General features: G+C 33.1%; 1 protein-coding gene across 2 annotated transcripts in view; it reads right to left on the bottom strand.

Moving 5' to 3' along the window:
* LRP1B (LDL receptor related protein 1B) overlaps positions 1 to 26,543 on the bottom strand; it is a 1,911,091-nt gene that overhangs the window by 50,416 nt on the left and 1,834,132 nt on the right. For both annotated transcript variants that reach the window (XM_017523186.2, XM_037736613.1), the window contains exon 84: positions 18,305 to 18,466. In XM_017523186.2, coding sequence (XP_017378675.1) covers positions 18,305 to 18,466 — 162 coding nt within the window. The remainder of the gene's footprint in view (positions 1 to 18,304; positions 18,467 to 26,543) is intronic.

The raw sequence follows: 26,543 nt of genomic DNA, 5'->3' as shown, positions 1-26,543 counted from the left end.
AAGAATAGTATATGACAAGGCTTCTTCAGTATGTAATTGTTCACTTTGATCCTAAAGGCTACACTCCTGACCTATAACTTCTGAAGAGAGAAAAAAATAACAGATAAACTTTACAGTTACTAGATAAACACCTTTTTTTCTGTCCCATGGCACTAAAAATTATTAATTATTCCATAGAGGTTGCTACTTTAAGCATCGAAAGTGCTTTCAAACCATTTTGAAAGCAGTCTTTATAAAAGATAGATATATATTTGTTTAAAGAAAATGTATTGATATTTTACTAATCACTCATTTTTCACTAAGAAGACCAATTATTTGTATGAACTTAACTTTGTTGAAGTTTTATAGCATTCTGTGTTATTTCTTATATTTCACCTCTGCTAGGTGAAATATTACTGAATATGGAGGAGGCAAATGTAAATGAAAAACTTAATTTCTCCAAAAATAAAGGAGATGGTGTACAGCAAAGGGATGGCCTTCTACTTTGTATTACAGATACACAGCCACTCAATTCACACTACACTTTCACACACACACAACCATCTTATTTTGTTGTTCAAATTTTAATTTTAGCTTAATAATTAGTAGCACTAAAATAAAGTTGGAAACAGTGATAGAAAGTGACAGTTTACAAGAAAAATATAGACGACAAAAAATTTTTTTGTCGTAGCCTGTGGGATAAGGAAGGGATTGAAGACAGAAAAGAGTGGTTGAAAGACAAGATAGGCGAGTTCTAGGCACATTGGTCAATAGGAACAGTCAATGTGTGGACTGTGCAGTTGGTCACTTATGAACAACATGTGTAGCTCGGCTGTAAAGACAAAATGGAAATGATGGATTCATAATTGATTATTTGCTGTGGACATGCATGTGTCTTACTGTATATTAGGAACTCAGGAAAGAGCCCAGAAATATATGACAGGACACTAGCTCTGAGAGAATTGACGAGTCAATCATAAGATTAAAGAAGAAGAAAAAAGGACCTAAAATTGAACTAAATGGTCACTGTGGCAAAAAGCTACACTTATTACTACACAAAGTAATGTCTTCCTTCCTGTCAAGCATTCCATCTCATAAGTTTTGAGCATTTTACTGATCTGAATGGCATAACAGATGAGATATTCTGTATATGCTAAGAAGGATTAATAATAAAATGTAATTTATCTGTGCTAAGAAAGTAGAGCTAACCATGAAATTACACAACTCTTTATATTCATAATATAAAAATTGTTATAACCTCTGTTAGGGTAATTACACTAAAAACTACCTAGTAGCACCAAACACAATAATGTAATCTAAAGGACAATGATGAATATATAATTACAGAGTATTCATATGGTAATTAGGTAGACAGTAAGTGAAGAATAAGTGAATGGCTATTTTCTGCAACAGAAATAAAGTAATTTCAAGGGAGATCGTTATTGCTCTCTCTCTCTCTTTTTCATTCTCTTTCAATGTTTCTTTTCATGCAACCAGAAATACAAGTAAATACATTTTTCTTTAATCTTTTCACGGCAAGATTCTACATAAAAATATATGCAATATGTGCAGATGCACAGGTTTACAAATATTGATGGAAAGCCATATATCTAGACAATCTATAACTACATTTAACTTCTTTCCCTAAGATTTTTCTATAGGAAAGTAATTGCCAAAACTATTTAGCTATTTACTTATATTTGCAACTGGGCTATTCACATTGTAATAGTTAGTGAAGTGTAAATGTTAAAGGAAGAAAATAAAAATAAACTAATATCAGCTAAGCAGGGTATGAAGATACCATATAAGGATAATGAGAAAACTGGAGGCCTTTAATGAGTAATTCAGAAAGGCTGTATAGGGGAAACTAATTATATGAGAATTATACATTCATACAATGCAATTACATGAATGCACACTTATTGTTCTACTTCACTGAATTTTAATCTGGCCTTTAAAAATAAATTTTGTCAAATGGTTTTAATATTCATCATTTAAGTATGCATTTGATAATTTAAGACTGCACTCACACAAACCAACAGTAAATTAAAAGTGGGATGGAATTACCATCACAAAGACTAGGTAAATTTCACAGTGCATATCCCCAGGCATTCGATAACTGAGGTGCTATTTTCAGTGTAATTTATATTCCACCTCCACTGTTATTTAATTGTGTCCCAGGGGCAGTAGATTCTATGAATTCTGCTGATATTATCCTTGCAGAGTGGTTTATGGTTGCATCCATATCTGTATGAATGTACAATTTCCAGGGCAACCAACAATATAATTTTATAAACTTTTGATGAATACTTATACTGGGATAAGTTAATAAGAAAAAGAAAAAAAAAAATGGCCCGAATATGAGGTACTTGAAGCCTAAGTCCAGTCCTTCCTCAGCCTAACAATGTGATCTCACTCGAATTCCCTGATTAATTTCACCAAGATACCCTTCGGTCATCATTGAACTGAGGCAGTTATATTAAGTCATGCCTAAAATTATGTCATGATTCCTTCCTCACCCACCAATTCCCAATAGTGCCCTCTATCTAGAACTAGATCCTTCTTTTAATAAAATTATGTAATTAATAATTATGATGATAAACACTCATTTTTCAGTGTCTCTTATATACCAGGCACATGGGTTTGGTGTAGTCACAGGCATTAGATGGTGTTACCCCTTTTCATAGGTAAATAAACTGATGCACATAGAGGTTAAGCAATTACCAAAGCTTGGACACAAAGAAGTGGGAGAACATAACTTCAAACCCAAGAGACCTAATTCTAGATGACAAATTCTTATTTTTCATATTTAGTAATTCATAAATACGTTCAGAAAAAGAAATCTACAAAGCAACTTGAATATCTTTGCTGTTCTTTTTCCTTTCTGTGTTTTTAAAATGGAAAGTGCCCCATCTCTGTGGATATCTTAGGACCTACCCAGCAGTTGGAATATTAAAAAATCCTGCAGCAAATGCAGCAGACCCACAAGATGCCTGCATGATAGTAACATACCCTGTAATCTCAAAGCTCAGGTACACAAGCTGGCATTCCCACACCTGAGCTGAAGGTTCAAATATCAGGTGTTACTCTCTGTAGCCTCTCATCCCAACCCAAGTTTGATGTATGTCTCTCGATGGATAATTGGTTCAAAGCATGGGATTCTCACACTTGAAATAAAACAGTTAACCATCAAGGTGATCCATTCATTATCAGGCATGATCAACTTTCGGTCACTTTAAACAAATTAGAAACCAAAGTAACAGCCAAGAAATAAAAAAGTAAGACACACCTACAGTATTACCATTTACTTCCATCTAATTTAGGATAAGAACACTTGGATTTTCTGAAAAAGTTTTATGATTCTTAAATATGTTAATAAAAGTAATTTTGGTCTTTTATTACCTAGAGAATCATAGCAGCAGACAAGAGTCAGTTTTTCATCTAGCATGGTTTAGGAGGCAAAACACATAAACACATGGAGTAAACTTATATACATTTGTATACAATTTGTATAGAATTTTATGTCTTCGAAGAAATAAATCAGGAAATAGAATAAAAATATTTAAGTAATATTAGGATTTATCCTTTTTTACATCCCTCAAATGTTTTACACATCCTAAGATTTTTAATAATGAAAGTTTATTGCACAGTCCTAAATATACCTTCTAAAGTCAGAGCTGTGTTTAATAAAGTAGGCAAACATTAAATCCTGGTATGCCAATTAAATATTCACTGAGGAAAAAATGTCTGCAAAACTCTGATTAGAAATGATAAACTTTCATCAGGAAAGCATGTGTAAGGAAATACCACTTTCTAGTTTACTAATAAAAATAGTAATGTATTTCAAATATTTCTGTATAAAGTAATTTTTAAAATTAAAGAATGAAATCTATTTGATCAGTGACATCTCTAAGTGTCAAGGGAGAAGGAAAACCTAAAACTCAGAAAGTTAATTGTCAAAAATTTGATTTGAGTGAGTCACATATGGGGTGGGATTTTTAAAGTACCAGCATTTAAATTTTCGACAGACTGCCATTGTAAAATGCATATTAACAATGATGGCATCAATAGTTCTCAAAATAGTCAAAAATCAACTCATAGAACTATCATAATAATTTTTTTAATCAGACAAATTTATATAAGGCATTCATAATTTTTGTTTATAAACAGTGTTTTGTGTTGAATAGTTCTTTATTTTTAAAGCAGTTCAGCTATAAAAGATTTTAGCAAGTAACTATTTATAAAGTGGTAAAGAGGCATTTGAGACTTGTGAACAAGCTGAGTTGCAGATGACAGCTAAATATGGCTTATCAGATGAGGCTAACTGAAACCCAAATAAGTGAATAAGCATATGATGGTCTGAAAAAAGAATGGAAATGAAGCATGCAAATACAGGCCATGCCTCCACAGTCATAAACAAGCCATTTGCCATATTTAGGCCCTAATTTCTCTATCAAGACACTGAATATGTATTAAGATTCAATTAATTTTAGCCTAATACAATTTATTAACATCTACTGTGTTAGTATCTACAGTGTTAATATTGTACATGTCTCCAGAGTGCCCAAACACTGATAGAATCCTAAAGGCTAACATAGTTGAAAACGATTAAGATCTATAATAGATTTTCATTAACGAATACATGGCTTTTTTTTTCCAAAAAAAAAAAAAAAAAAGTTATTCGAGCACAAAGTAATTACTCAGTTTTCGAAAACTAGAAAAGAAGTCAGGGAGAAACAGAAGGTAGAGAAAGCTGAATAGGTGGTAATTATGAAAAATATTATTTCAATCTCAGAAGCAAGCATCTTTAGAAGCCATTGTCATCACCTTGTATGTAGCCTAACTGGAGGGCAGGTAACATCTCACCTCATCATACGAGAGAATACGAGGCCATCTTATACACACCTATATAGTTCCGGTGTACAAAATTTTCTCTTTTCCTTTCTTTCCTTTTCCTTTTTCATTCTTTCCTCTTTTTTTACCTCTTTTTTTTCTCTTTTATGTCCTTCCATTCTTACTTTCTTCCTTCTTTCAAGCTACTCACTTTAAATCTATATGTTGAAGTAATGATTTCTGATATAAATAAATGTACTTTGCTTCTAGTTTTTTTCAATGTACAATGAAACCAAAAATATGAGTGAAAAGTTAAACGATAGCCAGATAAATCGAAAGATAGATGGATGATAAATATAGATGTATATTTATCTCCCCGTGTATATATAGATAGATAGACAGATAGATAGATCTGCATCTATATATCTTGCTATCACCCCAGTGTAGAAATCTCTCTCTTATATATATTACTTATCTATCTATCCATATATATATGTAGATAGATAGATATGAAAACATCTATATCTATATATATGTGGATAGATAGATATGTGGACATATATATGGATATATGGATATAGATCCATGTATATAGATATAGATCTATACATATAGATTTATATATATACAAATCTATAGATATCTGTATAGAGATATATATACACCTACACTGTATATGTCTATATATGGATATCTATATACCTATCTATATCTATAAATCTACATACTTATATATACCTAGATATCTATATATACCAAGATATCTATTTTTATATATACCTATATATATATATATATACCTAAATGTCTATATTTATCTATATAACTCTCTTTGAATAGATATGCAGATATCTGTATACCTATTGATAACAATAAAGATATAAATAACTATATCAGGAAGTAGTTAGATCCTTAATTACCCTTCTTTACTTTTGATTGTCTCTAGCCTCACTACCTGACATATAACATGTTTGCATATTCTTTATAAATAAAGCAGTACAATAAGAGCAATTTTCTGTTTTATTCATAAGAAAATCCCAAGCCTCAGTGGCTGGCACACAGTAGATGCTCTACTAACATTTACTGAATTAATAAATGAGCACTTCCCCTTGGAAAGCAGGGCAGCACAGAAGGCAGAGAACAAGAGTAATGCTGCTGATTGTTTAGCTTTAAAACCCTTAAACAAGTTATAAATTTTTATAAATATTGGATCATCTAAGGCTGTTTCGTCCTATTTTGAAACTAACTGAAGTTTGCCAGGATGAGTTTGTGTTCAGATGGAGGAAGGAAAGAGGGAGACTTGAAAAGTAAATCGCTAGGGAAGCAAAGACAGATGCCATCAAATGACAATAAGAGAGCTCTTGAATATCTAAAAGACACTCAGACGCTGCATCAACGAACCAACTATTGGCCTCTCTAGATATGCCATATGAATGAAAATGTGACTTGCCAAATTCCCAGATATGTGGCATTCCACAGAATTAGAGTAAGCTTTTCAGCGTCCAGTGGATTTCATTTTGTGGTCATAACCTAATCTGTGCATGGAAGTAAGCCCAATGATAAAACTATTTTCATCAATGGTCTGATCTACTTATTTTCAATGACTCAATGCAAAAATCCATTCTAAATTTGTGGATCATTTTAGAAATTATAAAGTGAAGCATCTGATGCTATATCCATAAATGCCATAACATTAATATGCTTATTTTCATTATCTAAATTATATGGTACCTAAAAATATATAAGACCTGATATATATATGTATTATCATCATAAGCATTCAAAGTATCGATTACCATGAAAATTATAAAAATAATTATTTGCATTTAATTTTACAATTTTCAGAACACTTTTCTTATAGATTATCTCACTTTAAACTTAAAATTTTAGGAAATATTAACATATTTATTTTTTACAAATAATGTAACTGTCAGCTGTGATGATAAAAATAATAATCTGAGAAACCAAAGTTATAGACTACTCTTTGTAACTCCATCCAAATGTACTTTAGTTTTACATAATTTACAAAAAGCATATTTCAATTCTGCATCATCACCTCAAAAACCTATCATTTCTTTCACAAATCTAGGTTCTCATTTGACATATTCTAGGAGTGCGAACTCAGAGTATATATCCAACAAATTTCCACATTCACTGAAATTGTATTAAAACATTTTATTTATTTATTTATTTATTTATTTAGGTCTACATAAATGATCTGACCAAAAAGATCAGAACCTTAAAAGAATCAGAACCCTACACTACTTTCAAGCGTAAGGAGTAGTGAAATCAGGAGTTGAAAAATTCTAGCTTAATTCCAGTTCTTTGTGGTCTAGAGACACCACAGAGGTGACCTTAATTGTTGGCCTGAGATGTTAATGGAGCCATCAGTTAAATAAGGTGCCGTTCATTATGTGGTCCTATCCATCTGAATTTATTTGTTTCTGCCACTAAGTTGATTCATTTCAGTCCATTAATTTTCAAGGAAAGTTTGCTCTTAGAACATTATTAATTTTCCGAGTTTTCAAAACTAACAAAATACAAATTATTTTATCAAATTGAAATTTAGATCATATTATTATCTTGGATTTAGACATGGATATTCAAATGATATTGCAAGTAAAAGAAAAATCCAAATGTAGTCACCTGACCTTTGAACTAATCTAGTACTATTACAAACCACGTGGCTTCCTATTCTCATGGTGCTCTGTACTTACCATGTATCTGATTCTGTGAAGCAACCCCGGCTAGACGGTTTTTCTCTTAAGAGTTTATTTTCATACAATTGAGCATCTATATTGTGAAAAATTATTGGCTGTCTCTGACGTGGCATTTAATTTAATTTAACTTGGCTCTTCTAACTTTTACTTTATTTGTTGGAAAATGTAGTGGATTTTAAAATGTCTACATTTATGTAATCAGATTTATGATATATTTTTGTATCCATGAAAATGAAATTAAATGCACTATTTCATAGATTTTCTATTTTTGCTCTTACATATTCTTTATTTAATGATAGGCTATATGACCATGGGGTAAATTATAAATTTGTCCTCCTCCTTTCACTCACATTTATACCCTTGGACTCAGAACATACAAATTTAAAATTTGGGGATTTTTTATTCCTTGACAGCTTATGATAACATACTGACTCGTAGTCTCCTTTGCCATTCTTATCTCTAATAAGGATAAATACCAAATGTTTCTAGCAGTATATGTACAAAAGAGGTTATATCTTTTACATAAAACAGACTCATAATACCAGTTTTCAGTGATTAAATCTTTACTAGTTAAACATAAAGGTTATCATACTACCTATAAGAAAGGAATTTTATTTCTTCTCCTTAAAACATTTAAAAATTTCTAACTCATAGCATTTTTTTCAAAGCATGTTGGTAGACATTGTAAATTTGATACAAAAAACTATGTTTAAGAGTTACTCTTAAATATACATTTGAACTTTTAAGGGTGATTTTAGCAGAGGCATTTAACTAGCAACAGTTTGCTTGCTTTGATGTAAGCCTCAAATAAATATTTTTGTTTAATCTGTATGTCTCTGTATAATTTATGTGCTACATTGTTTTTAAATACTCAATTCTGTGTTCAAGTAATTATCTGTGAATCCATGCAGTTTTCTTAACACCGAGTATAGCAGAATTACAGTCAGGGCTTCTATTCATGAAAAGCCATGTATTTTTTTTTTTTTCAGGGGGAGATTTCCCAACAGATTATTTAAACGCAAATCCATTAAAACGTTACTATTAGTTGTGAGACATATCATTTTTCAACCTACAACTAAGTACCTTTGAGATGCCTTTCACTGTCTTTATACTGCTTTGTATATGGACTCTTCTTTAAATTGAAAAAAGAAGGGTCAAAAATCTGTCTGTAATGCTGATATGGCATAAAAGTAGAAGACTAAACTACCTTGGCATGAGTGAAGGTGAAGCATTGTGAGATTAGTTTCCTCAATATCAGGTGAAGCTGGCATGGACAAGAGTTCCTGCTATGATGCCAACAAGAGTAATCAAGCATTCTTAAAGATTTTTTTTCAGCAATGTTCACCAAAATTACTAAATATAATTACTAATATTTCAAGTGCAAGTTACATGGTATAGAGACAAAACTTTATCAATAGTTTAATTTTATAAACATGCTTCTTAAATTTCAAACAATTGTATGAGAAATAATGGTATGCTTCTAAGTAGTATGAAATAAAGCCCACTTATGATCTTTTATCATTTTTGACTATGCAACTCAAAGTCAGCTTTATCTAACTTTTAATCTAAAAAGATGTATCAGTTCGTTTTCTGTTCATCAAAGTTATACAGGCCAAGTGTCTTCAAACAACTTTGATACTGATATATCCCCAACACCTAGAGCAATGAATGATATTTAATGTTGTTCAATACATATTAGTTGAATTACTTAATTTTAACAATCAGAATTTTTAGTTTTGACTCACATATGATTTAATAGCTGCTTGGAAAAATATAACTTGGTTTCCAATAAATTTCTTTTTATGTATAAGCATGTATGCCTAATTTTTTTTCTCTTATTATTTCTACATTTTAAAAAATTAAGACATAACATTAAAATAAAAATCTGTTTGACAAATGTAGTTTTACTACTGGGTCACAATGATCTTCAACAAATTTTTATAGCCCTGACAATAGTTTTGAAATAATCTAGGGTAAAAGAATAACTAGAATAATTAATTATCTTACCCTTACCTCACCATTCTCTATCATGATAACATTAGAAAATAAATGTATCTATTTCTTTCAATATTAATTTAATCTATTTTTTCTTTTATACCTTTTTTTTTTTTTAACTGAAACATAAACACTCAATTTCTCGTGGACCATCATGGATCTTCATGAGTTATTAGGAAAACATGGCCCAGAACTCTGATCCTGCCTTTGGAGAGGTATCTTGCTAGAGCCCAGGAAAAACAAAACAAAACAAAACAAACAAACAAAAAAAATTGGGCCTAGCAGGCTTGTAAACAGGATCTTTCTACTTTGCTTTTTTTGCATTCAAACTCCTAAATTCCAAACACTGAGTTCACTTGCAAGATTGATGAGTTATGTAAAACATTGTGCCCTGTTTTATATTCTAGTAGGGTAGCTGGTCATTAACGACATGAATATAAACTGGAAAATGCTAAAGAGAAGTGCTAAGATTCTTGGGAAAATAAGAGTTAAGAAGACAAAGCAGGGGAATTAAAGAGGTTTAGCAGGCAGTGAGGTTCTAACGTGTCAAGAAAAAGAGATATTAACAATTATATCGGATGCACTTTGCAGGCAATAAACAGGTTTTCAAGGTTGGAAGAAAAGATACATAAAGCAATGTGCTGCATTAACCCAGACAAGCGATAATAAGAACCTGAATGAAGGCAATGGTTATTTTCTCATCAAGAGGAAAAGAGTTGGGAGACAGTAGACAGGGCTCCAAAATGCTGAGCTAGTCTACGTGTGAATGTTCTAAAGAATCTTAAATATTTGAATATTGAGGAAGGGGTTAGTTCTTATGTGTACTTTCACTTTCCAAATCACCATTCTTTCTCAAAACTTTAGGCTCCTTCAAATTGACCTTCATATTAACAGGAACAACTGAAAATATTTTATTTTCTTTTCCTAACCATTTGTAAAATTCTTCAGTTTCTTTTACCTGGGCCTGCCGTGGGCTTAACAGCTCAAGATTAAAATTCCTATTAGTGCCTCTTTTCTATGGTATAGAAGCTTGAAAGACCAGGTTGAGCCAGTATGCCATTTGAGCTTTGCGTGCACTCCTAGTGAATCTATAAAAGTTGCATCATGGTGAGCAGGATATTAAATGGCAGAAAAATATATTATACCAGGAGAAGCAAAGTTTTCAGAGTCAGATCCAGGAAGCTAAAAACTGTGGCTCCTATGCTCTCAAAACTGCAGGTTAGGGAAAACTGCTTAATCTCATTTTGTTGGCACTTGTAAATTTAGACTAATAATATTAATCTCAAAGTATTGTGTGAGCATTTGTTGAAAGGATATATATTCTCATATTCGATAAAATAATGTGTCATAGCAATAACTCTGTGACTAAAACATTACACACGTTTACTAACTGTGATTTCTCTTGACAGCCTTCCCCTAGAAAAATCTAATAGAAACAGGAAAAATAAATTTCCAATGCCATTCCCTTCTGGGCCTGTGCATGTGCTGGTCCCCCTCACTCATTCTGCTTCTCATCTAGTTAGCTTCTTAGTTTCTTCTGATCTCAGCTTAGACACCACTTATTTCAAGAAATTTTCTTTTTTTGCAAAGGTAGCAAAATATATATTTTTTTAATTTTTTAAATTGTACTTTAGGTTCTTGGGGTACATGTGCAGATCATGCAGGACTGTTGCCTTGGTACATACAGGGCAATGTAGTTTGCTGCCTCCATCCCCCTGTCACCTACATCTGGCATTTCTCCCCATGTTATCCCTCCCCAACCTCTCCATCCTCTGATGTCCCTCGCCTAGCTCCCTCCAACAGACCCCAGCGTGTGAAACTCCCCTCCCTGTGTCCATGTGTTCTCATTGTTCAACACCTGCCTATGAGTGAGAACATGTGGTGTTTTATTTTCTGTTTTTGTGTCAGTTTGCTGAGAATGATGGTTTCCAGATTCATCCATGTCCCTACAAAGGACACGAACTCATCCTTTTTTATTCCTGCATAGTATTCCATGGTGTATATATGCCACATTTTCCTTGTCCAGTTTATCATTGATGGGCATTTGGGTTGGCTCTAGGTCTTTGCTATTGTAAACAGTGCTGCAATGAAAATAACTGTGCATGTGTCTTTATAATAGAACAATTTATAACCATTTGGGTAAATACCCAGTAATGGGATTGCTGGGTCAAACGGAATTTCTATTTCTAGGTCCTTGAGGAGATGTCTGTTCATCTCCTTTGCCCACTTTTCTTGTAAATCTGATTTAGTTCTTTGTAGATTCTGGATATTAGCCCTTTGTCAGATGGGTAGATTGCAAAAATTTTTTCCAATCTGTTGGTTGCTGATTCACTCTAATGATTGTTTCTTTTGCTGTACAGAAGCTCATTAGTCTAATTAGATCCCATTTGTCTATTTTGGCTTTTGTTGCCAATGCTTTTGGTGTTTTAGTCATGAAGTCCTTGCCTCTGCCTATGTCCTGAATAGTTTTGCCTAGATTTTCTTCTAGGGTTTTTATGGTGTTAGGTCTTATGTTTAAGTCTTGAATCCATCTGGAGTTAATTTTAGTGTAAGATGTCAGGAAGGGGTCCAGTCTGCTTTCTGCACATGACTAGCCAGTTTTTCCAACACCATTTATTCAACAGGGAATCCTTTTCCCATTGCTTGTTTTTGTCAGGTTTGTCAAAGATCAGTTGGTTGTAGATGTGAGGCATTTCTTCCAAGGCCTTTGTCCTGTTGCATTGTTTATGTCTCTGTTTTGGTACCAGTACCATGCTGTTTTGATTACTGTAGCCTTATAATATAGTTTGAAGTCAGGTAGTGCGATGCCTCCAGGTTTGTTCTTTTTGCTTAGGGTTGTGTTGGCTATTACAGGCTCTTTTTTGGTTCCATATGAAGCTTAAGGGTTTTTTTTCTAGTTCTGTGAAGATCATTTGTAGCTTGATGGAGATAGCACTGAATCTATAAATTACTTTGGGCAGTATGGCCATTTTCACCATATTGATTCTTCCTAACCATGAGCATGGAATGTTTTTCTATCTGTTTGCGTCCTTTTTTATTTCCTTGAGCAGTGGTTTGTATTTGTCCTTGAAAAAGTCCTTTACATCCTTTGTTAGTTGTATTCCTAGGCAGTTTATTCTCTTTGTAGCAATTGAGAATGGGAGTTCACTCCTGACTTGGCTCTCTGTTAGTCTGTTATTGGTGTATAGGAATGCTTGTGATTTTTGCACATTGATTTTGTATCCTGAGACTTTGCTGAACTTGCTTATCAGTTTCAGGAGGTTTGGGGCTGAGACGATGGGGTCTTCTAGATATACAATCATGTCATCTGCAAATAAAGACAATCTGACTTCCTCCTTTCCTATTTGAATGCCCTTAATTTCTTTTTCTTGCCTGATTGCTCTGGCTAGAACTTCCAATACTATATTGAATAGGAGTGCTGAGAGAGGGCATCCTTGTCTACAGCCAGATTTCAAAGGGAATGCTTCCAGTGTTTTCCCATTCAGTGTGGTATTGGCTGTGGTTTTGTCATAACAGCTTTTATTATTTTGAGATAGGTTACATCCATACCTAGTTTATTGAGAGTTTTTAGCATAAAGAGCTGTTGAATTTTGTCGAAGGCTTTCCCTGCATCAATTGAGATAATCATGTGGTTTTTGTCTTTAGTTCTGTTTATGTGGTGGATTACATTTATAGACTTGTATATATTGAACCAGCCTTTCATCCCCAGGATGATGGGTACTTGATTGTGATGGATAAGCTTTTTGATGTGCTATTGCAATCGATTTGCCAGTATTTTATTAAAGATTTTTGCATCTATGTTCATCATGGATATTGGCTTGAAGTTTTATTTTTTGTTGAGTCTAAGAAATTTTCTTAATGGCTAAATTCGATGGTCTTTCTGTGGGTTCCGGTAGCCTCTGTGTTTCACTAAATTGACCTGAAGTAACTTGTTTCCCTTTCAAAATCACAGATTACACTCTGAGTTCATTGAGAATAGAAAATGTTTCTGATCTCACCATTTCCTTTCTTAATGCCTAACATAATGACAGCCTCATTGTAAACATCAAAACATATTAACTGGTGAACTGACTCATGAACTAAAGCTACGCTAGAAGACAAGTGATAAAAATAGTCCCATCGTGTCATCAAATATGGATAGGCTCATATCTACAGTACATAATTGTTTTATAAGCTACTTTAGAGTCTATGGTTCTAATACCAATTACAAAACACGGTATCTTTGGACTACTGTAGGATACTCCTAACTCTGTAAGTGGAGACATTCATTAAGATAGAGACATTACTTAATGTGTGTACTTATTGGGACCACTGAGTGTAAGCCATACAGGTATACTTCTGATAAGTCTAGTTCTAATTAAAATTATAATGGTTCCTCAAGCAGATTACTAGAGGACTTTAAAATTATCACTGAGAGGACAAGCAGGTTATCATTTAATTTGACTATCTAGTTTGCAGACACAGATCCAATCTGTTTAATTGGCCTCTTTGGCCTAATATTATTATCATTTAATCACAAATAACTTCAGATATTTATTGACCTCATACTTAATACCTAGATTTAAATCCAAAATGTTGTGCTCAATTATTTATTTTTATTTATACTAGGAATCCTTGTTCTAGAATAGCAAGAAGCACAGCCATATTTGTTCTTTATCAACTTACTTAAAGAACACTTGATTTTACTCTTGCCATTATTTATCTTTGTCTCTCCTCCCTGGGCTGCTGCTGTTAAAATTAATTTGCATTTCAGACCTCAAGATTTTATATTGCTATTAGAGTTATGAAATGTTTTTACTCAGCACAACTAAGAACTGATGTTTTACCTCCCACTAATGGACCTTTAATTAGGCACTGTAATGAACCATTCTGTCATTCCTTCTTTTATAGAAAGAAGATTTTGTATATGCAAGATACAATTTTGACAGAACACCAGGTCTACTGAACCTTGTCGGCTTACATCTAATAGACCCTAAATTTATTATGCTTTTGTCAGGTGTTGAATTTGTCATTTTAATGACACTGTCCACAAACTCATTATGCTGCCGAAAAAGCAGCATCACCATACTGCAAGAATGTTTGTTGACATCTTGATCAACAACTCCTGGGGTCCAATTCTGACTATAATATTACTACTTCGGGACCTTGAGCAAGTTATTTAACCTCTGTCTAAGGATTAATTGGTTAATTTTAATAAGTGCTTTGCAGTAAAAGGTGGGAAGCGCTCTGACTACTAATCGTGATAATAAAATTATAATGCAGCTCTTTATAAAGCATCAGGCTACCTCAGACTGTGGTTCTATTAAGTTGTCAATTAAAAATAAGCTAACTAAATTTATTCTTTGGAAGGATCCAAACTGCTATACAAACTATGGCCAGGAAGTATTTTTAAACTTAGTTTAAAAAGAATTAAGAATACTGTTGTTTCAGCTAAAGAAAAATAAAAACATGGGGGGAAAATGACATGTTCTATGATGTTCTACCAACTGAGAACCAAAAGGCAGAGAAGAAAATACAAGCTCTATTTGAACCACATATAGATACAAGATGGTTGAACACTGATTAAATGTAATTTTACATTGAATGTAAATTGATTTTAAAATGATTGTTTATTTGTTAATATTTATTCAAATTATTTTTATTAATTTACTTATTTATTTGTATGGTTGTTTGTTCTTTTATTCATTTGGCAAGTGCCATTGTTGGTTGTAGTCTCAAAAGGATCCCAGACAAGTAATAGGAATGCATATAATCAACAAAAAATACTAGATAAATATGATCAGAATCAGAAGAGGAAGGTGACGTTGATTCAAACTGAGAATTTCAACAATTTCAAAAAGAAAATGGTGTTTAGGCTGGGCAGAGTCACAGTGTCAGGGAAGCTGGCTTACAATAGGGAAGGGCAATTGGTGTGGTTTCACTAGAATAAAAGAGAGACTGCAGACTTCGGATGGATAGTAACAGGGGTCTTCATTAAGTGGGATAGCAGTGTTTCCTTCATTTGCATGGAATCATTTGGAGTCATGACAATGGTGGAACAGAAGAGAAAAGCAAACAAACATGAGTTAGTGGATAGAAGTTGTGTTGGGATATTCTGCTGTGTTGAGAGAAGAGGAATGAGAGTGTCGAGAATGTGAGCAATGCATGAGGAAGGATAATGCAGTTTTACAAAATAACATAGAGATGCATGGGTGTCACTGGAGTGCATTCTCAAATAAATTTCTGGCCTGTGAGGAACATCATTTAAGAAATAAGGTAGGCAACGTGAAAAGAAACATTGGCTTAGGATAGGGGCATCTACTTAAGAAGTGGTTAGCCTAATATGAGAAGAATGAACATTTGGAAAAGAAATCAGCAACTTAAAAGTAAATGTTTTCTTGCTTCTGCAGAAGTGGCCCCTCTGTACCATCAGAGGCAAGATATTAACTATTACACTTGACTCTCAAATAAGCCAATGGTCATAGCCTGACTCTGTGCTGCTCCATGTAGTTCCTAAAATGACCAAAGACCTAGGTCACTCTCTGTGAAAACTCAATGATATTTAATGTAACTTTTGAGAGTGTGACCTGAACCCTGAAGCTAGATTGCCTGTTTAGAATCTTGGCTCTCACAAATGCTAAATTGGTGATATTCAGAGGCCTATTTAGTTTTTCCTGGTGTCCTCTTCTGTAAATGATAGTAAAAACAATATCTAGTTTATTGACAAGATTAAATGAATTAATAAAACTAATGCGAAAAAAAGGAATTAATTACAAGTGTCCTTGGATGTAGAAAAACCTCAATGAATGTGACTGTGATGGAAAGCAATTTTATTGTGAATAAAATGCACGACTATGACTGGCTTTTTGAGAATAAATAGTAAGGGGCAAAGAAAGGGAGCATGGAGATCCATTAGCAATAATCCAGGCAAGAGATACTGGTAGAATGGAGTGGTGAGAGTGTTCAGGTGCCTAGCATATTTAAAGGTAAAACTGGGAGTGAAACAGGAGGTAAAAGAAAAAAGGGATCAAAAAATTCTTTTTTTTTTTTTCTTTATTTTGGCCTGGGCCATGAGTACGTTTTCTTTTAAAGAGATAAAAAAGACTATAATACAGATTGAGCATCTCTAATTAGAAAGTCTGAAACATGAAATATTCCAATATCCAACACTTTTGAAAACCAACATGATGCCACAAGTGGAAAATTTCACACCTGACCTTGTGTAATGAGGGCAGAAAATTAGTAAAAAATACCTATAAAATTACCTTCAGGCAATGTGTATAAAGTGTTTATAAAACAGGAATTTTGTTCTTAGACTTTTGTTATATCCCGAAGATGCCTCATTATATATATGGACATATTCTAAAATTTGAAAAAAATCTGAAATCCAAAATACTTCAGGTCTCAAGCCTTTCAGATAAGGGATACTCAACTTATAAAAAAATCTTGGGGTAAAAACAAATCAGTTTAATTTATAGCTATAACAAGCTGTAAAATAGACAATTGTTAAATAGACAATTCCAACTTATCTTCTGGAATTCGTGCAATTGGGTGAAATTCCCAAGACAGTAGGTCTCAATCTTCATTGCCTATATGAAATATCTGAAAGATTTAAATAATATAGATAACCCAACACAGGCTAATGGAATCAAAATCTTTGTAGATGATGTTTTACGGAGTAAATGACTAACTACTAAAATTAGATGTAAAATAAGAATTGAAGCTTGATTATTACATATGGCAACATGGAGGACATTAAATAAAATCAATTAACTTGAATTTCTTGAAATATCATTCCTCAGAACAGTTGAAGACAAAAACTTGACAGAGGTGAGATCAAAGGAAATATATAAATAGAAGAATTTTGGAGAACAACAATATTTTCAAGTAATTCTGCTAACAAAGAGAGAGAGAGAGAGAGCAGGAAAATAAGGTTATTATAAGAAAGAGATGTGGGCATAAGTGAAGGTTTTTCCACAAAGAACTTGGCAGATAAGAAAATATTCATGAAGCAGGATAAAGAGGGGACAGTTGTGGGAGATTTGTTCATGAGTGGCCAAGAGGGTTCAGTACATGAGATGGATAGCCAGGATTAGATATAGCATTCTCCTAGTAATAAGGAGAAAAACAAGTACATGGGCATAGGAGAAAGCAGCTCAGGGGATGAGATGAGCTAGTACAAGTTTGCGGCAGCTCTCTTTAGATGGGTTCTATTTGTATCAATGAAATATAAAGCAAGTTTCTCAGTTGAGGGTAGAGTTGGGGAGAAAGCATTGAAGGTTTCAGGAGAAGGAGAAGGTGTGACATAGACATCTAGGGAAGTGGGAGACTCGATGGATTAGGAAACTACATAGAAAGCCTTAGTAAGTGCCCATTTGAAATTAGTGATAAAAATTGAAATGAGACCAACCAATAAAATTATGCGTATTTCTTCAATTGCATTCATCTATGGGATGCCAATTCAGAAGAGATGAAGAATTGAATTTAACTATGGTTAGGGTTTTCCAAGAAGTGCAAAAGAGGGGAAGAGAGAGCAAGGGAGCTAAAGGTGTACATGGGGAATGGTTATAATAATGGACCATAGAATCAAAGCTGAGGGAAGAAGAAAGATAAAATCTTTACAATAAGAGAAAGATAAGAAATGTGTAAACAATTGTTGGAGTCACAGAGACTGAACCTGAAAAATAGGGGACAGCTAAAATTAAGATAATGGAAGGAGTGGGTATAGGAAATAAGAAGATTAATGTAAACATCAAAGCATGCTGCCAAGCCGCCCTCTGGGTGCTGCTTTTACTTACAGTACTGACATCTGTCTCCGGTGTATTCTGGCTGGCAGTGGCAGTAAGGTTGGTTTCCAGCAGTCACAATGCAGGTTCCTCCATGTTGACAAAAATCCTCACAGACTGTCTTACCACAGTTGGGCCCAGTGAAACCAAGTGCACAGCTGCAGGTAGGTCTCCCTATTGGAAACAATAAGTAACAAAAAGCAAATTATTTGACTGAAATACTTTATTTTCAAGAATTTTCATGGGATAAAAGTTGAGAAGTTAGGTTTCTGGTTAAGGTCTGTCCATGATTTACTCTGTGACTTTAGGCAGTAACAAGGCTTCATTGGGTCTCAGTTTTTCATCTGTTCAAGAAAGTCTAGATTAGAAGATATCCAAGGTTCCATGCAATAAAAAAATCAAAGATCATTTCATAAATAATTACACTTGTATGCATGTATTATATGCTTAAAATACTTCTTAGTTTTACTTCTGTTCTCGTGTCCATATTGGCCCTTCCAATTATTTTTGTTCTACTCATATGTGGTAATACAGACTATATTTCCATGAGAACCTAAATTATAATTTCCCATTGTTCAATCATCATCTACCAGCCACCACTGAATCTACATAAAACATTAGCTTACACATGTTACAGATAAACCTTGTAATAAGTTTAAAGTAGACATGTAATTTGTAATAATTAGATTTTGTAACATTAGCTATTTTATTTGACTTAAATGCACATACTACATTTAGTACATAAGTGCTTACAAAGTCTTATTTTGTCCAATTTTTATATTGTTATTCATGAGAATGGACTTGTAGTCTAGTAAACAATAAGATGACTTAGAAGCTGAATGTGAACAGCATGTCAGACCAAATATGACAGATCATCTGAGTATTTTTTTTTTAAATTTTCTCTGTGGGGACTAACATCAATATGAAAAGGAAACAATCCTGTATGGTGTTTAGAACATAATACAGTTACTTCTTGTGTATTAAGAATAAGTCTCTCTAACTGATCAGGTTGTCAAGGACTGAAAGAAAATGAAATATGGAAGTAGCTCTGTAGGAAAGGAGAAGAAAAAAGAAAATCAAACTAATGGATATCATTTAAATGGTAAAATAATAAGTTTCAATGTTTGCAAAAATGTAAAGAAACAACAGGAAAGAGTATAAGAAAGAGATTTAGTTACAGATTTCAGTTAACTAAGACTCAGACAATATCAATAAGTTAACTAGCATTAGAGAATACTGAAGCCATCTCTCTCTTATTTTTGTAGACTTACAGAATATTCATGCCATTTCTCTGTCATCTTTGTAGATATAGAAGTATAATTAAACTGGTTAGAGAACTGCATGAGTGTAAATCTTACTAAGACTTGAAGTATGAAAATTATATAATTGTTCTCTATTGCTATAGATAATATATTGAAGAAGTCTAAATCTTTTGAGAAACATTCCTGAGTAAATACGATACTTCCAAATAAAATTCATATACGTTTCAAGAAAATTAGTAAATTGAGGCTCCATAACTTATCAACTTTACTTTGAACAGACTCTACACGTTCAAAAATGCCAAAAAGTGTTGCTCTAAATGAACAAATTAATATACATTTTATGGTAATAATGCATTAAAACTTAGCATTTATGAACGTTATTAGTTTGGTGGCAGATAAACCCCTATTAATGGCCTAAGAAACAAGGTAAATTTTATGACATTAAAAGCTGAGTAACCTCATATATTTGTGGTCAGAAAATGTTCACTAACTTTTAGTAGATATTTTCCTTAAAATGGCGATGAATTTTTCTAGTTGTTGTTGACATTGAAAAAAAATACTTTCATTGGCATAAAGCCACAGACAACAGAACAAATAGTGGTAGTAGATGAAGAGGTTAAAAATTGTTGGAGGAAGTTTAATGAAAACAAGAGCCCGTAACAACAGAAGTAATTCTTCAGTTACAGTCCATAGATGACTTACAGAGATATGGAACAAGTAAATAGCAGTAAAAATCACCATGAGCAAAACATGAAATAAACAGTGTCTAAAGTACAAAAAAAAAGTTAAAGAACATTAGAATAATCTGAAAAGGTGCCACATAAACATACGGTGTGATCACTCTGGATTCATTGTTTCCTATATGTGTTTTTCTTTTTTTGTCTAAATTAGGATTAGAAAAAGAAGTAAAATGATAAAAGCTTGAAAGAAACGGATATTGCCCGCTGAGGTACTTGAAAATTCTTCTGTTGCAGTCACTCAGTTCATGGTTTTGTCTCATTTACAGCAGTTTTTGAAACTACAGCAGAGTGGCCAGGTTGTCTGCAGCTAGCATATGCCTTAGATCATTCAGAGTCCAGCTGAATTATTTTCAAAAGTCCCTATTTCTCTTCCTTTGAAGAACAGATTTCTTTTTGACAAGTAGAAATCTTCATATTCAGGAGAATGTTATCTAACTGAAACTGTTTGGTGATACAGCTGATCTTTTGTTTGCTGATGGGAAATGAACCATCTGTTGCAGAATTGTATAATGGGCTCCATTTGCTATTTTCAAGAATCTCTCTAGGTGCCCCCTGACAAGTTGCATTGGATTCATTTACAAAGATTTTTAGGTAGCAGAATTTGATTTTGATATTCAAAAGAGAAACAGCCCTGTTACAATGATTAAGGTATAGATTTATAGCAGTGATGCATCCAGGGAGCTGGGGAGTTGACAGCCTACAAGAGTAGCACAATCTAAAAGAGCATCAGTTGACCTGAGGAAAGAGGGGGAGGAAATGTTTTCAGACTCTAAATCAGTCTAGCTTCTACAGCATCCTTAGTTCAGACACTAAGGTACTAGATACTAAGACATTCAGACTGTCTAGATTCATAGCCTATGGGTGTCAATTACTGTTTGCGGGACCATGGGGAATTATCTGTTTGTTTCCCTGTCTATAAAATTGACATAATAATGGTACCCACCTCATGGATTTGTTGGAGAAAATCTTGTAGAATAAATTAGATAACACATGCAAAGCTTTTCTAACTGTACCAGTCACAAAGAAAGCACACAGTTATATGTTAGCCCTGATTATTATTATTATTTCTATTGAGTGAGATTCACTTTTTTAGGTAGAACTTACCCTGTACTTGTGTCTACCAAGGCACTTAACAGTTTAAGCAAATCATTCTGAAACTTTTATTAAATGATATATTTTGTCTCCATTGTTTGAGATAAAATTAAATCTGAATTTACTTTTATGATAGTGATGGGCTAGGGCTGAAATTCTCCATCAACTCTACTCTCAGGCTCTAACATTTTCAAATTTTGAAGGATGGGTATTTTTCCCCCTTTAGCTTCTAAATGTGCTTAATTCTACCTTTCCAAAAGATATTACACATGTACTACAATAGCAAACAAACCAAAAAGCAAATCTATTCTCTGCCAAGTCCGTCTATTTGTACAAAATTTTAATTTTGGTACATCCTTGAGCTTGTTTAAAAGACAGTTATACTCTCTGCTCCCAATTTGATCAATATGTGACAGAGTAAAATATTCAATCATAAAGTCACTGAATCCTTCACTGAAGATACAGTTTTTGTTTTTTAATATAAAAAAATGTGTCTTAATATGTTGCTTCTCTTTGTGCTCTCAGAAAACAGGCCAGAACTCTCAATATGAATGTATTGTTCATATAAATTGATTTTAATTCTTTGGTGGTAAGAAAGGTTTAAGAATAATATGTGGTGCTGATTATATATACATATATATTCATGCACATATATATAAATAAAGTACAGAAAAAATCAGTGCATTAGTATATATATATACGAATATACTAATATATGTATATATGCAATAGTGTACATATATATACACATACATGCACCCTATTTAAAACTCACCTCTAATCATTTCCTCATTGAATGCACTGATTTCTTATCAATCACAATCTTCTTCAAATTTTCTCTTTAATTATACAATGTTTACTAATACCTTTACCTGGAAGATCTTTCTCCAATGGCTTCTGAAACACTAGCTTTATTGATTTCTCTTTTTTTCTGACTGCCTTTTTGTACAATTGCCTTTATGTTTTCTCTCTCTGTCTCTCAAAAAGTGTTCTTCCAAACTCCTTTCTAGTGATATTACCCAATTTTATGGCTTAAATATTTATCTCTCTATCTAAATGCCTGTCCCAATTTTCTGATTCTGGGCTCATTCTTCTTCCTAAACTTCAGATCTTCATTTTTACCCCTTCTTGTATGTTTCCATGTTGATGTCTCTGGCCACTTGGTAAGTTCATCGACTCCTCCCACTCCCTAAAGGAGTAAACTCTCTCCTCTTTTAAACTTTGTCCTCAATGGCATACATATTTTCACTAGACTGTTGCTACTTTTAGTGTTAGGGCTACTTCATATTTAAATTTCACTCTGTTCGTTAGCAAAGTGCCTTGCTAGATGTTTACTATGGTAGTTTACTTTATGTGTCAACTATCCTGGGAGAAGGGATGACAAAGTGGCTAGTAAAATATTACTTCTGAGTTTGTCTGTAAAGGTGTTTTTGGAGGATACTGGCATTGGAATCAGTTGACCAAATAAGGAAGACCTTTCCTCACCAGTGTGGGTGGGCATCATCTAATTCACTGAAGGCCAAAATGGAGTGAAAGCTAGAGGAAAGGTGAATTCTCTTTCTTGAGCTGGGACCTCTGTCTTCTCCTGGCTGTGGGCATCAGAGCTCCTGGTTCTTGAGCATTCAAACTGGAAGACTTACACCAGAATTCTTTCCTCCTCCAACCCAGTTGCTCAGGTCAATGGCTTTAGACTGAGAGTTAAACAATTGGCTCCCTTAGTTCTCAGATTTTTGAACTTGGACTGAATCACATGACTGTCTTTGCTGGTCCTTGAGTGTGCAGACAATATACCTTTGGACTCCTCAGGTTCCATAGCACATGTACCAATTCTTATTATAAATCTCCTTCATATATATATATATATATATATATATATATGGACATACACACACACACATATATCATATTAGTTCTTTTTCTTTGGATGATACAAATACATATGCATACAATAAATGGAGATTAATTCTATTTATTTATACTATTGTTCTTCATAGATAGATATTCTCCGCATCTATCTTCTAAAATGTTCATACCACAAAATCATCATAATAAACTCTTATAATTTCACTTGATAACAAATAATACCTAAGGTCAAATATGGTGAAGATGTAGCTAAAATCATTAATCATCTACAAACAATAATAAATATTATTAAGGACTATAATTTTATTTAAACATTGTATTGCTCATAAGAAAAATGGAAATATCTTGGAATCTAATAGAGTTCTTTAAATTTCCCTTATATCAGATGTCCCTGACATAGCAAAATCTGTCTCAGTAGAAATGGCTGATTATAAAGTATTTCATTACTAATATTTAAAGGAACATCATCAATTTTGTTCAGTGAACAAGTACAAATTTGATTACCACAAAGGAATGCTAGCAAAAGTAATTCCTTCCGAGTTTTCTGTGAGATGGTGACTGCTTATTATTTCTGTGCAGTAGATACATGCTCCTGAGCATTATTAGGTTGCTCTCTTTTTAAGCCAATTATGAATTCACACTCATTTGTCTATGTGAACCATGACGCTTACCTCCATTTAACTTGGTCCTGGTTGGTCAGTCTGGTGCTTTCAAATTTTTGTCTTTGAGTATAATGTTTTATTCCTACTAGTTTTATGTGTATACATGATTCTTTAGTTCATTTGCTCTGATAAAAACATTGAGGGTAAGGAATAACAGTATTTAAGTGACACTTAAACTGCAGAGCATATTTATAAATGTTTATGTTTAATGCCCTTCTATGAAAACACTATCAAAATGTGACATAATACTTACTCAAAACGTGTTTCCTATTTGGACAGTAGCCACATTCCTGTCCCTTTATATAGCATAGACATCATAAACTGAGACAAAGTACCACCATGTCATCCAGTTAGTTACAGGATTGCAATCGAAAAGCCTATCTGGTGACCTCTTGTCCTCAAGATTACTCTCCTTTGTGAATCTGTCTTGGCTTCAGATTTCTATTCAAGTAATAAAAGTTCTGCATGCTTTTAATAAAAATGCTAGTCTTTTCAATAAAGAGATTTGACATTCTGCTTTTCTACTTAATGTAATGTTTTCCTGGCCTTAAAGTGAGTGCCCATTTATAAGTAATTTTAGTAAGTTGACTATAGCTGTCAGGTTTTCTTAAGTATCACAAAGATTACACAGGACTATTCAGCAAAGCCTGACAAAGGAAAGGAAGAATTGTAGGCTTTATCTAGCTCTCTCTCAGGTACTTCTTAATATATTCTGAAATGCTTCAAATTATAGGTCACAATTTATTTATACTTCTGGAAGGTTTATTTTCAGCCAGCACTGTGGAAATAAGACTGAAGCATTTTTGTCTTTTCTGTGAATATAAGTAAGCTAACTTAAGCCTTCTAACATTAGCCCAGAGAGCCATAAGATTGAATCGTTTAGGATTGCTCTCACCATATGTTCCAAACGAATCACTAACTGTGACTCATGAAGCCAGGAGCAAAATTAGACAGAACCTTACTTTTATCCTCTCACAGGTATCTTGCTAAGATTCAAAGAGAGAGAACAGTGTCTGGCACTCAGTAAGCAACCAATAAAAATAATTATCATAATCCTGACAATATTTTAATTTCTAAATTAATAATTTTTCTAATAATTATTTTTGTTGTTATTTTAATTTTCAATAATAATAGTAATACCTATTAATTGTGGGGTATCTGGAAAATACAAAAGTATAAAGAAGGATCTATATATACATATTTTCTCCACTAGGCTTATATTATACAGCAGTTGTCTATCCTGTTCTTTTTGAATTCAAGTTTCTATCTCCAAATTTATAATAGTACAAATAACACAATTGAATGTTCTTACTTCTAAATTTCATTCTTTTCTTGGCTACATAATCCTCGGGACACACTTCAAAAAGTGTTAATATTTATTTAGTAAAAGGTCATTGACAACTTTTTAAACTCTTTCTGAGTATTTCAAAATTGCTTGTGGCAAAGTTTGTAACATTATCATTTTCTTCTGGTAGTGATTTGTAAATACTGGTTTCAGCCATGTCTGACTGGTTTCCTTCCCCACTTTCTGCTCCCTAAACTCCTGCATACATGTGTGAGAGTTACCTTTTGCCACTTTCTTATGCTTTCTGTGTTTATTTTTACTTGCTTTGTTAGAGTTATAATTTCCTATATCTCATACTTGTTAAATTATAATCTTCTTTTTGTGTTTACAACTTTAACATCATTAGTTATTTCCCTGCAAATGAGCATATTGCCCAAAATAATCTACAGATTTAATGCAATTTCTATCAAAATACCAAAATCATTTTTCCCAGAATTAGAAAAAACACTCCTAAGATTCATATGGATAGAAAAAGAGCCCGAATAGCCAAAGTAATTATAAGCAAAAAGAAACTGGAGGCATTACATTACCTGACTTCAAATTATGCCACAAAGCTACAGTAACCAAAACAGCATTGTCTGGTCAAAAAATAGACACATGGATCAATGGAACAGAATAGAGAACTCAGAAATAAAGCCACATGCTTACAGCCAACTGATCTTTGACAGAGTAAACAGAAACATCCAATGAGGAAAGGACACCCTATTCAATAAATGATGCTGGGAAAATTGGATTGCCTCATGCAGGAGAATGAAGTTGGAGCCCTAACTCTCACCATATACAAAAACAAACTCAAGATGAATTAAAAACTTACATGTAAGAACTGAAACTATAAAAAATGCTAGAATAAAACATAGAAAAAACTTTCCAGGACCCTGGCCTAAGCAAAAATTCATGACTAAAACTTCAAAAGCAAAGCCATCATAAACAAAAGTAGATAAATGGGACTAAAATGCTTCTGCAAAGCAAAATAAATAATCAACATACTGAACAGACAACCTGAAGAATGGGAGAAATTACTCACAAATTATGCATCTGACAAAGGGCTAATATCCAGAATCGAAAAAGAACTTGAACAATTCAATTATAACAAAAAAAAACAAATAATCTTATTTAAAGACACTTTTCAAAAGAAAACATACAATGCCCAACAAGTATATTAAAAAGGTCAAAATAAATAATCATAAGAACAATGCAAATAAATAAAAATCACAATGAGATACCATCTTACACCAGTTAGAATGGTTACTATTAAAAAGCCAAAAAACAACAGATGCTGGTGAGGTT

The sequence above is a fragment of the Cebus imitator genome, unplaced genomic scaffold (assembly GCF_001604975.1).
Source record: "Cebus imitator isolate Cc_AM_T3 unplaced genomic scaffold, Cebus_imitator-1.0 Scaffold27, whole genome shotgun sequence".
NCBI classification, from domain to species: domain Eukaryota; kingdom Metazoa; phylum Chordata; class Mammalia; order Primates; family Cebidae; genus Cebus; species Cebus imitator.
The sequence above is the reverse complement of the archived record's forward strand: the minus strand, read 5'-3'. Positions and strand labels throughout refer to the sequence as shown.